At 40.3% G+C, this 12,648-nt stretch overlaps 1 protein-coding gene across 1 annotated transcript; it reads right to left on the bottom strand.

The window, feature by feature from the left end:
* Nucleotides 1-8,457: 8,457 nt before the first annotated feature.
* On the bottom strand, nucleotides 8,458-10,799 carry LOC137735213 (nucleotide pyrophosphatase/phosphodiesterase 1). Its single transcript, XM_068474622.2, has one exon. The coding sequence runs from the start codon at nucleotides 10,380-10,382 to the stop codon at nucleotides 8,901-8,903; it is 1,482 nt and encodes a 493-aa protein (XP_068330723.2). The 5' UTR covers nucleotides 10,383-10,799; the 3' UTR covers nucleotides 8,458-8,900.
* Between the last annotated feature and the right edge of the window lie 1,849 nt (nucleotides 10,800-12,648).

Here is a 12,648-nt window from a genome sequence, read left to right as displayed (position 1 = left end):
TATCTTGGAGATATTGGACAGCTAAGGTGATGGGACACATGTTCTACAAAGTTAGAGTGACAATTGGACTCTACAAAGCTATCAAACTGTGCCAAGCAAAAGACAATTACTATAAATGCAGAGTTGCAGACAACATTTGAGAGCCTCTCCAATTCAACACATAAATTGCCCTGTGCAAACCTCTCAAACATCTTGAGATTTTTTATTTTCTTTTTCCGCCAACACACCTTCAGTTTAGATAAACAACACTGTGAAGGCAACCGGTGAACATCTTCAGTTTGGATAAACAACACTGTTGTCGTAGAATAAATCGACCGAGGAGCACCTTCAGTTTGGATAAACTGCATTGCGTCGAGGCCGACTGGTTACTTATCCAAGTCTCGATCAAGAAGGGTTTCCGAATCCTTATTGGCTTATCTTATTAACCTTCTCAGCGAAGTAAGGTGTTACAAGTTACTACATTCGGCACATTGAACACCGAGTGATTTTATGATTGGATACTCACAAGTGAGTTTCAGAGTTCGGCATTCTAATGGCTGAACCACATTTACCATCAAGACATACATCTCTTTTGAGTACTTGTGTTCGTATAGTTTGGAGTCGGTTCGACGTGTTTATACTCTTACGAATATAATCACCGTGGCCGAACCCGGCGCCGTGAACTTCACAGAACTAACAGCCTTGTCTTCAGGCTCGAGAACCCGAAGGCCAAGACGTGTTCCTTCCTCGGTCGCAGTTGTAAGATGAAGAAGTCAGTAGCGCGTTCAACGCAACATCAACAAATTTTACTCCTCGACCGACGAGTTGGTACGCCCCGCATCAACCGAATGACGTAGTTAGCTCATTAGTTACTTGGCCTGCGCGCCACATAGACTTTGTAGTTTTTAGGGTCAACATTTTGGCACGTCCACTGGGACCCAGTGTTAAAACTACGATGTTATATGATATATCAAGATTCCAATCTGGCTCAACGTAGCCGATTGTACGAGCTCCTAGAGCAATTGAAAAAACACAATGAGGAACGAATAAGATCTTTGGAAGTGGAAAAATTCTTCGTGGCCATAGAGAGATGCAAAAGTCATTCGCTTACATATTGAGAATAAGAGCTCCCGTTACCCTGCAAGAGTAATGGTTAAATGAAGATAGGGCTCGATTTAATGCCTGGCTAGATGGAGAATATTTTCCTTATGTTTTTTACTACAAATCGATTCCATTTGAGGAATGGTTGGTTGAAAAGACCGAAGGGCAATTTTCCGCTCCAGCCGCAATGAGACATCGGCTTAAGAAAATTGTTAATTTGGCCGAAAAACAAAGGCCACCTATTTTTTCGGTCAAGACTGAAAGTGTGGTAGGCCTAGAAGAAAATGTTCAAGTTTCTGAGCCAAAAATTGACTCAGAAAATAATTCATCAAATGAGTGTTCCAATGACGAACAAGACCAATAGACGACTTTAGACCATAAAACCACATCAATTGATATGGTAATTAGAGACATGGTTTTAGACGCGGAAACTACGCCAATCGATATGATTATTGGTGATAAAGCCGATATGGAGAAATCCCGTTCGGCTAAGTTGTTTGAGTTGAAAGCCGAAATTGGCGAAGAAATTATGTCTGGGGGGCATAATAATTGGTCAACACATTCGACGGCCGAAAATGAAAAATATTTCATCAAGTTAAAAATATTTGGAGAAAATTCTTTTTTCGGTCTAAGATCTTATCTTGGAATAAAGTTTCGTTGGCTTCCTCCTCTTTATTAGTTCAGCCACTTTCGTTTTCTTTTATTAAGAAAAGGAATAAATTATTTTCTTAATCATTTGGCTAATTAAGTGGATGCATAAGAAAATAGTGGGGGCAATGCCTCATACACAAACTATATATATATATATATAATAAAAATAAAAATAAAAATAAAACTTTTGGCTGTCTAGGCCGAGTCCGAGAGTCAGGAAGTTGCTATGGTGGCCATATAGGTGTTGGCAGATTCAAGGTCTTGTATTGCCGAGCTTGGCGAGATTGGTTTTGGCTCTGGTTAGTAAAAAGGAAAACAAAAGTGGTTTTACCATCCAGCTTAACAGTGATTAGGACAGGTGGGTTCGGTTACTAATGTTGTAGGCCCTTGGATGCGTGCATGCAAAGTTTTTCCTGGTGATGGCAGACTTTTTCTTCAACAAAAGTGGTTTTACTATTTTCTTTTGGTAGAAGTGAAAAAGGGAAAAAGAAGGATATTTAATTAGATATAGGCTTCAACCTATGGACATGTTGTAGCGTGAGGAATCATGATTTGCTTCCAAGTTGTCAGAATCCATTGGAAAGACGAAAGTTTTTTGGCCAAGCTTGGCCAACATGTCGAGGTATGTGTATATATATATACACACACATACATATATATACATAAAAGTAGGCCGAGCTGCCAAGAAAGATTTTTCTCGACCTCGACCCACCTTTCATGGAGGATCTACCACGGCTCGACGTGACTAATTTTTACTACATGCTGGAGGACATATTGTTTGAGGAGGTTGAGAAAAAATCGAACTTGATTGTTTATCACTTTTCTTCAACCATGGGTTGTTCTTTGGTCAAAAGAAGCCATGACCATGTTCTCCCGACAAGTTACTAAGAATCAAGTGCACAACAATAGGTTCTTCTCGGCCTGATAAGTAGACGGCCGAAGTACTTCTAATTGGCTGGACAATCGAAGTACTCCTAATTGGTTGGAGAGACTTAATTTCCTTAACCATTTGGCTTGTGAGCTGAAGTTCAAGGAAACTGGGGGGCAATGTTTGGACCCAAAATTACACCATCGGCTCAAATAATCAAGGTCGTGGATGATTAGAGATTTTTCTTAACATTACTCTTGTTTTTTTTTTTTTTTTTTTTTTATCATAGTAATTATCTTGAAAATATCCTTAAGGTGTACAATATTGTGATAAGCATAAAGCTCCATGCAGAAGAGGTTATGTGAAATGTCGTGTAGCATTAGAGTTCTATCTTACATGCAGAACCACGTGGAACAATACCACAAGGATGAAATTAATATTGGATGATCAACATGTGGATATGCCTTTTGGATTAGTCAAAATGAGGTGATGTGATGGGATCAGGGTGGTTTTGCAGATAATGCAAAACTATCAACCATGATATTTTAATTATCATGCATGCATGGTTGCACTTGGACCAATATAGTGGAGAAAGAGAAGTTTCGGTTGGAATATGATACATTCATTTGGTCAGGCCACGTATGTGGGAAGATATATTTAATCTTTTCAAGGAAAATTAAGAGATAACCTTTATCATATCTTAGAGATATTGGACAGCTAAGGTGATGGGACATAAGTTTGAGTCAAGTGATGTTCTACAAAGTTAGAGCGACATTTGGACCCTACAAAGCTATCAAGCCGTGCCAAGCAAAAGACAGTTACTATTAATACAGAGTTACAGACAACATTTGAAAGCCTCTCCAATTCAACACACAAATTGCCCTGCGTAAACATTTCAAACATCTTGAGATTTTTTATTTTCTTTTTCCGCCAACACACCTTCAGTTTAGATAAACAACACTGTTGCTGTAGAATCAGCCGACCGAGGATCACCTTCATTTTGGATAAACAGCACTACGTTGAAGCCGACTGGGTTACCTATCCAAGTCTCAGTCGAGAAAAGTTTCCGAATCCTTATTGGCAGAAGTCATCTTATTAGCCTTCTTGGCAAAGTAAGATGTTACAAGTTACTACATTCGGCACATTGAACGTCGAGTGATTTTATGATTGGATACTCACAAGTGAGTTTTAGAGTTTGGCATTCTAACGGCCGAACCACATTTACCATCAAGACATACATCTTTTTTGAGTACCTGTGTCCGTATAGTTTGGAGTCGGTTCAACGTGCTTATACTCTTACAAATATAATCACCGTGACCAAATCTGAGGCCAACGATTCGTAAACTTCGCAGAACTAGCAGCCTTGTCTTCAGGCTTGAGAACTTGAAAGCCGAGACATGTTCCTTCCTCGTCGCAGTTGCAAGATCAAGAAGTCAGTAACGTGTTCGATGCAACATCAACAAATTTTAGTCCTTGGTCGAGCTTGGCCGATGAGTTGGCACGCCCCGCATCAAGGTTATCGAGACGGCGAAGAAGAACCTAGGCCATTTGTTTGTTCGATCGAGACTGAAATTGTGGGCCTAAAAGAAAAAGTTCAAGTTTCTGAGCCACAAATCGACTTAGAAAATGATTCGTCAGAGGAATGCTCCAATAACGACAAGGCAAAGACATGGGTCTAGTCGGAAAAACCATGCCAATCGATATGATTATTGGTGATAATGCTGGTATGGAGAAATCCAGTTCGGCTAAGTTGTTCGAGTTAAAAGCCGAAATTGGCAAAATTATTATGCGAGGGGGGTATAATAATTGTTCAACACATTTGGCGGCCAATGATAAAAAATCTTTCATCAAGCCGAACATATTTGGAGATGATCTTTTATTCGGCTTTGGAAAATCTCCAAATGAAAATTTTGATGTAAAAAGATCTCAGCTTGGAATAAAGCATCGTTGGCCTCATTCTGATTATGATTCAGCTATTTTCATTCTCTTTTGCTAAAAAAAAAAAAAAAAAAAAAAAAAAAAAAGGCTGAATACATTATTTTCTTAACCATTCGGCCTTTTAGGCTGATGCATAAGAAAATAAGGGGGCAACATTATTAGTAGTCGGTGACTTTGATTGGTGATAGACCGAGCTGCCAAGAATGGTTTGTTTCCCAACCTCAGCCCAAATTTTTATTTTTTCTTGACTTTGGCAGTTGAGAGTTGCGGCAGCTCTCTCATTTTCTACATTAAATAGAATGCATGCAAGTATGCACGTGCATGGAAGGGACAAGTGCGCTGGTACTCAGCAAGGCTAAATTCGTGTTTCCTCTCTGGCCTCGGATGTTAAAAAATAAAATAAAAGGCTACATTATTAATGAGGGCTCAGAAGTATGTGCATGGCAGCTGTGTATCTATGCAATTACATGGCGGAGGAATCTAGGAAAAAAGAGTAGGCAGGATGCTGTATATATATATATATATATATATATATATATATATATATATATATATGCCAACTGCATGGCCGGCATATCACATCAGACAATTAGGCTACTTTTATATATAGATATGTATATATAGGCAGGCCGAGCTCCAAAAACAGTTTCTATCGATCTCGACTCCAGTTCTTCTCGGTCTCGGTCTGGGCCCCACTTTATCCTCGACCCCAGTTTTTTTGACCGATACTCTAAATTTTTTTCTCGACCCTGGCAGTCGAGAGCTGCAGTAAATCACGACATTAGCAGAACAGAGGTGATTTTAATATCGAGAAACAAAATTTCTTTAGGCAATACGACGAAATGTTGTTGGCTACAAACAATTAATTTCCTTAACTATTCGGCTCACGAGCCGAAGTTGAAGGAAATTGGGGGGCAATGTTTACACCCGAATTTACACCATCGGCCCAATTAATCAAGGTCGTCGAATGATTAGAGGTTTTTCTTGATAGTACTATTGTTTTTTATCATAGTAATTATCTTGAACATATCCTTAAAGTGTGAAATGTCGTGTAGCATTAGAGTCTCATCTGCATGCGAACCACGGGGAACAATACTACAAGAATGCAATTAATATTGGATGATCAGTATGTAGATATGCCATTTGGAGTAATCAAAATGAGGTGATGTGATGGAATCAGTTGGTTTTGCAGATAATGCGAAACTATCAACCATGATATTTTAATTACCATGCATGCATGGATAAAGCTTATGAAGAGATGATGGGATAAATAGCACCATCGAATATCCTTGGCATAATCTAGTCACACAGATTGTGTCGGGTTGCTAAAAATCATCTCGGCCATTTTGAACGATGGTAAAGACGTAATTAGATTAGATCTTTGAAAAGGAAGGTCATGATAAGGATGAGATTAAACTTTGATTGATGTGATAAGGCCTAAGGTGTGGGCTTAGGTGCATAAAAGATAAATTTTCAGAGTTTCATTTATTGTGATTATGCATGGGATAAGTGTGTGGCCAGCAGCAACAATTAAAGATTTGGAGTCACAGTGCAATTGGGATTGTTTTCCACGACTTGGGTATGCAGGTCTCTATAAATACCAAGCGACATTCACCATAGAAACCCTCTCCAATTCAACACACAAATTGTCCTGCGCAAACCTCTCAAACATCTTGAGATTTTTTATTTTCTTTTTCCGCCAACACTCCTTTAGTTTGGATAAACAGCATTATGAAGGCAATTGGCGAACATCTTCAGTTTGGATAAACAGCACTGCGTTGAGGCCAATTGGTTACCTATCCAAGTCTCGATCGAGAAGGGTTTTTGAATCTTTATTGACAGAGGTCATCTTATTAGCCTTCTTGACGAAGTAAGGTGTTACAAGTTACTACATTCGACACATTGAACGCCAAGTGATTTTATGACTGGATACTCACAAGTGAGTTTCAGAGTTCGGCATTTTGACGGCCGCCACATTTACCATCAAGACATACATATTTTTTGAGTACTTGTGTCCATATAGTTTGGAGCCGGTTCAACGTGCTTATACTCTTACGAATATAATCACTATGACCGAACCCGGCGCCGACGATTCGTGAACTTCGCAGAACTAGCAGCCTTGTCTTTAGGCTCGAGAACCCGAAGGCTGAGACGTGTTCCTTCCTCGGTCGCAGTTGCAAGATCAAGAAGTCAGTAGAGCGTTCAACTCAACATCAACAAATTTTACTCCTTGGCCGAGCTCGGTCAACGAGTTAGCATGCCCCGCATCAACCGAAGGACGTAGTTAGCTCATTAGTTACTCGGCCTGCGCGCCAAGTAGGTTTTGTAGTTTTTAGGGTCAACAAATTCAAATAGAATTTTATTTTGTGAATGAAGTTATAAAAAAACGTTCTTATTATTACTTTATTTATAATTTCTAGTATTCTATATATACATATAGTTAGGCTCCTCTTCTTGATAATCTATACATCCCTTATACTGAAGTATACACACAGTTATCTCTCGAGCACATGTGTAGGTTCGGCATTAATGGAAAAATAAAACGGAGCACTAACAACGTATCTTCACAGACTAAGAACTATGAGATAACCTCTCTCATTTTGGGGTGCATTCTCTATTCCTTTTTCCAACTTGCCTTTTTATATTATAATTTATAAAAACTCATTTCTATCAATAAAAGACAATCCTTTTTTTCCAATTTCAAACATATATCTACAAGATTAAAGCTAAGGAGACTAAATTTGGAAACTAAATTTTGAGAACTAAGGGACATGTAAGTTGATGATTGATTTATTATTTAAGCGTTGATAGACGTGCTCATTCTTATTGGTGACACATTATTTAGTTTGCAAATTTAGTCTTCCTAACATTACTCATACATACCACTTTTGTGCCTTTTCATTATTCTTTTATTCTATTATCATGGGTCCCACTAGTAATAAATAATACATATATGTTTCCCAAAGCATAGTTTTCAAAACGAAACGTGGTGAAACTGCTTCTCTCTCCCTCATCCACTCGTTGTGTCCCTTGTTGTCCAATTGATGTGTATTTGCTATTCAAATTATATAATTTACAAGTGAAGAGAAATTTGATACTTATAAATTTTAAACTAAGAAATAGTAAAAATAATACCATTACATTTTATTGATGAACTCGTCATATACGGAAGTAGAATTTAAAGTTTTTTACTTAAAAATAAATAAAATATTACTAAAACGTATTACTAAATGTCTCGGTAATTTGAATTAAATTATTGTACTGTATTATCGTGCTCGGGAAATCATGCGCCGTCGTATATTTCAAGTCTGTTGGGCCCGTAATCGTTCCAACAGAATCCAATCAAACTGTGCTGATTTTTGGGCCTACGACCCCCTACTATCCCAAAGGCCCAAACTCTTCCCATCAAGCATACATTATATAATGGCCATTAAATGGAGAAAAATATAAATCAGAAAAATATTAGAGTGGGTTGATTGACTCGGCCTGAATCACCTTATTTCCATCCCTCCCGAATTACCTAATTGCATCCGTCTTGCTTTCGTGATTGAATGAACATGTATAAGAGTTGCATGTTTATAGCATAATGTTAGACTATGTCGTAGTCCCACGTGAAGGAGCGTATTGAAGAATAGAAGAATCCCACACAGCAACCTCCCCTCCCTAATCTCTCCCCTCAACTTTGACCCTGGCGAATTGGGGTTAGGATATAAAACAACAAAGTGAGGTCGGATGTATGAATTCTAAAATGCCACTGTGCTCGGTTTTAGGATTCATACAACCAACCGCACCTGATGGGATAAGGTGAAACTGAAAGTTACACACATGTAAGTTGTAAACCACAGGGTACTAAAACGTAGTTAACCCGAAATTTCAGAAGTGCCGCCAAATTAAATACAGATTATGAATACTTAAGGCAATAAGACGTAAATAAGCAGATATTCATTCAAAGACATAAAAGGTTGAAGTTTCTCAATGATACTATAATCTAGCGAACGATGTCTCTTGACAGAACTGCAAATTCACAACTCAGCATTTAGAGGGTGGACCTTTTCATGGCACAGCTCCTGTTACATGTAATGAATAGACAGAAGACCGAGGTTGCCAGGGAAACTAAGATGTCGCAACAAGTGAGCTCGCAGATCACGGGTAAGGAACTAAGCATGTCGCTACGAGTGAGCTCCCGGATCATGAAATAACTGATACCGCTACCTTTCTGCAATGCTGGATCATAATCTATTCATGACCTCAGAATCCCGCAAGCACAAGCACATAATCTTACAGTTACATAATAACGAAATCTCTCCAACCACCACTCAAACTTCACTAAGCTGACTCCACGGGGATACACTTTGCGTGGACATCACGCAGCAGGCAAAAGAAGAGACTTTGGAAATGACACAGATCCATTGTTAGGAGCACCCTGAATATTGAGAACCGTTGTGATCAAATTGTATATGTGGACATTTTCAAAACTAGGAACCTTGCGACCTCTTTCAAACCGAGGACCATGCCCAACAAATATGGTCCTCATGGAAAAAAAAGCATTGTCATAACCATGTGCTCCTCCGCACTCTCTCCCTTTCGTCCTCTTTTGTTCTACCTTAAATCCCTCTTCAACCAACCCTACTATAGGCGTAATTCGATCACTTGCTGCATAATGGAGTCGACTAGGAAGCTCCTCCTTAAGATATACTCTCAAATTCTTCCCATTCTCAACCTTCCCCGATTTCAACCCTTCATTCATCTTCTCAACAACATTCACAGGATCAACACCCGAAGGCGGACGAATGGTGAGCACTGGAGTATGTGACTGGACCCAATCATTAGGAATTTCAATCCAAGGGGCCAAATCACTTAAATAAATTAGCTTTTTATCGCATGTACCAACCATCCCATGATCACCCACCATAATTATAGTAACATCCTCGAAAACCCCTTTTTTCTCTAAACCTTCAATCAACCTCCCAATCATTTTATCAATTCCAGCAACAGCTTCAGTAATCTCCGGATCATCAGGCCCCACCTGGTGACCCTGATGATCGGGATCCTCGAAGTACAGAGTCATGAACACAGGAATTTCACTACTAGGCATATCAAAGTAATTCAAAACGGTATCAACCCGTTGTTCGAAAGGAACAGAGCTATTATACTGCATACAAAGCTTATCAGGGCAAGTCCAAGAACCTTTAATTACCTCAGAACCAGGCCAGAAGTAAGTGGCAGCCTTCAAACCATGATTGGCCACCGTCTCCCACAGCGGCTCGCCGAGCCACCACTTGGGCTCGTGGCTTGCCATGGTGAAGGACTCCCCTGTGTGCGGGTCCACAAAGTGGTTGTCGACAATTCCATGGTAAGCAGGGTAAAGACCTGTGACAATTGAGTAATGGTTGGGAAATGTCAGAGTTGGAAATACCGGAATCAAACCCTCTTCCGCCTCCGTCCCGTTGGCGATGAGGCGGCGGATATTCGGCGTCGGCGCCTTGAATTGGTACCCGAATCGAAACCCATCTGAGGAAACCAAAAGTACAACCGGATGATCGAGTTTTCTCAAAGCTCGAGCCTTGGATTCCAGTGACGAGGACTCGTAGACGGGCGCGGATTTCGGTGAGTTGGAGAAGAATAGAAAGGCGAAGGCGAAGGCGGCGGAGAGAGCAACGCAGGTGGTGAGGAGGAGAGAGATGAAGATGACGGTGGTGCTGGGTTTGTGAGAAGGGGAAGACGATGGGACCGGAGAGGCAGAGGGGTCGGTGTTGAAAGAGAGCAGCGCCGCAGATGGGTTCGGCGAGTCTTGGTCGTGGGTCGGGATCGGAGTGGCTTTCACGGGCGTCAAATCCGAACCCATCCGAAGAAACCAGGTGATTGTTTCTGGTTTTGTTTTTCGATGGGTCGGAGATTGAAGGATTTGGGATGTGGGTTTAGGGGTGAGGTGTTTAGAGAGAGAAAGTGTGGAGTTGGAGTGAGAAGCAGGGATAAGGTTGGGTCTTTGGGTGGAGTTGCAGACAGTGGTTTGGTAGAGATTTTGGAGAAGACCACTTGTTATTGACTTTTTGGTGGACTTGATTTGGGCTGGAAGGGAGGTTTCGAGTCTAAGCCGGATTCCCTTTGTGAGGATCCGGAGATTCGTAAACCGTATCCGTCAATCGTACATTATGCGATTAAAAATTATTAAAAATATTTTATTGAAAATTAAACATAAATAAATATATGATAAAAACTAACCGTATAATATACGATAAACGAACATGAATGAATTCCTAAAATCCGCACCAAAGGAATTTGAAGAGGATCTGTTGGCTACGAGTCTACGACACCGAGTTTGGTGTTAGATTTGGCGCATCCAAACGGTAAAAATACGGAGAGAAATGCGCATGTGTACAATTTTTGTATTTAATATTTACTTCATTCATTTCAAGCTTACTTTTTCAGTAACATGCATTAAAAAGAACAATATTTTCATTAAAAAAAGAAAAGAAAGAGACAATGCTTAAATCCAATTTATGTGGCCAGTGGGGGTACCTTCTTGTCTACTTTTGTGAATAATGTATTTTAGAATTTTTTTTTTAGATATCATATGAACTTATACGGAAATTTGACGTAAAATCGAGCATAATTGCATTAAGATTCATATAACCGACCTTATTTAATGTGATAAGGCTTAGTTGTTATTTGTCATATGAATTTATAAATCTATTTCAACTTTGTCTTACGAACTAAAATTTTAAGAAAATCTGTCCTATCCATAATTAAGTCACCACTATATTGTGTTTACGGTTATTTCAGACTTTAAACTTCTTTTTCATTTCATTGCTTGTGAGCAGATAATTAATAAAATCAATGTCAAGTTTTTATATTTATCATTGTTTTAGAAGACACTTATATTTCAAGAACATGTGTTAGATGTCTTAAGGACTATATTGTTAGAAAGAAATTCGATCAGAATTCTACATGTCGTTTTATTAAGTTTTATGTTTGTTGTACCATATAAAAATTATTAACTGATTATGTTCAAGTTCAAAGGCACTAAGTAATGAGAGAAGGTTGCTTATAGTTCACCACAAAATATTGCTTCCTAAAAGTAGTAGATTTACAAGATACGATCTAAATTTTCAACTAATTTGAAAAATACATGTTTGGATTAACCTTAAACACAAATAATATGTGAGACACATAAAGATGAAAAACATTAAAAAAAAAAATGTGAATTTTGTCACATCCCGGCCCGGGCCCCCACCACATCCCGGGCCCGCTCCACCACCGTAGCACGATATTGTCCGCTTTGGGCTTACCATTCCCTCACGGTTTTGTTTTTGGGAACTCACGAGCAACTTCCCAGTGGGTCACCCATCATGGGATTGCTCTAGCCTCCTTCTCGCTTAACTTCGGAGTTCCTACGGAACCCGAAGCTAGTGAGCTCCCAAAAGGTCTCGTGCTAGGTAGGGATGAGAATATACATTTAAGGATCACTTCTCTGGGCGATGTGGGATGTCACAATCCACCCCCCTTAGGGGCCCGACGTCCTCGTCGGCACATTTCGGGCCAGGGATAGACTCTGATACCAAATTGTCACATCCTGGCCCGGGTGGGACTACTTCCCGGGCCCGACTCCACTACCGTAGCACGATATTGTCCGCTTTGGGCTTACCATTCCCTCACGGTTTTGTTTTTGGGAACTCACGAGCAATTTCCCAGTGAGTCACCCATCATGGGATTGCTCTAGCCCCCTTCTCGCTTAACTTCGGAGTTCCTACGGAACCTGAAGCCAGTGAGCTCCCAAAAGGCCTCGTGCTAGGTAGGGATGAGAATATACATTTAAGGATCACTCCCCTGGGCGATGTGGGATGTCACAATCCACCCCCCTTAGGGGCCCGACGTCCTCGTCGGCACACACGCGACCAGGGTTAGGCTCTGATACCAAATTGTCACATCCCCGCCCGGGGCGGATCACTTCCCGGGCCCACTCCACCACCGTAGCACGATATTGTCCGCTTTGGGCTTACCATTCCCTCACGGTTTTGTTTTTGGGAACTCACGAGCAACTTCCCAGTGGGTCACCCATCATGGGATTGCTCTAGCCCCTTTCTCGCTTAACTTCGGAGTTCCTACGGAAC

Source organism: Pyrus communis, chromosome 15 (assembly GCF_041283825.1).
Source record: "Pyrus communis isolate YQ-2024b chromosome 15, ASM4128382v1, whole genome shotgun sequence".
NCBI classification, from domain to species: domain Eukaryota; kingdom Viridiplantae; phylum Streptophyta; class Magnoliopsida; order Rosales; family Rosaceae; genus Pyrus; species Pyrus communis.
The sequence above is the reverse complement of the archived record's forward strand: the minus strand, read 5'-3'. Positions and strand labels throughout refer to the sequence as shown.

Excerpts from the sequence above, each read along its gene's own strand:
- LOC137735213 (XM_068474622.2), bottom strand. The coding sequence starts at position 10,382 with ATGGGTTCGGATTTGACGCCCGTGAAAGCCACTCCGATCCCGACCCAC.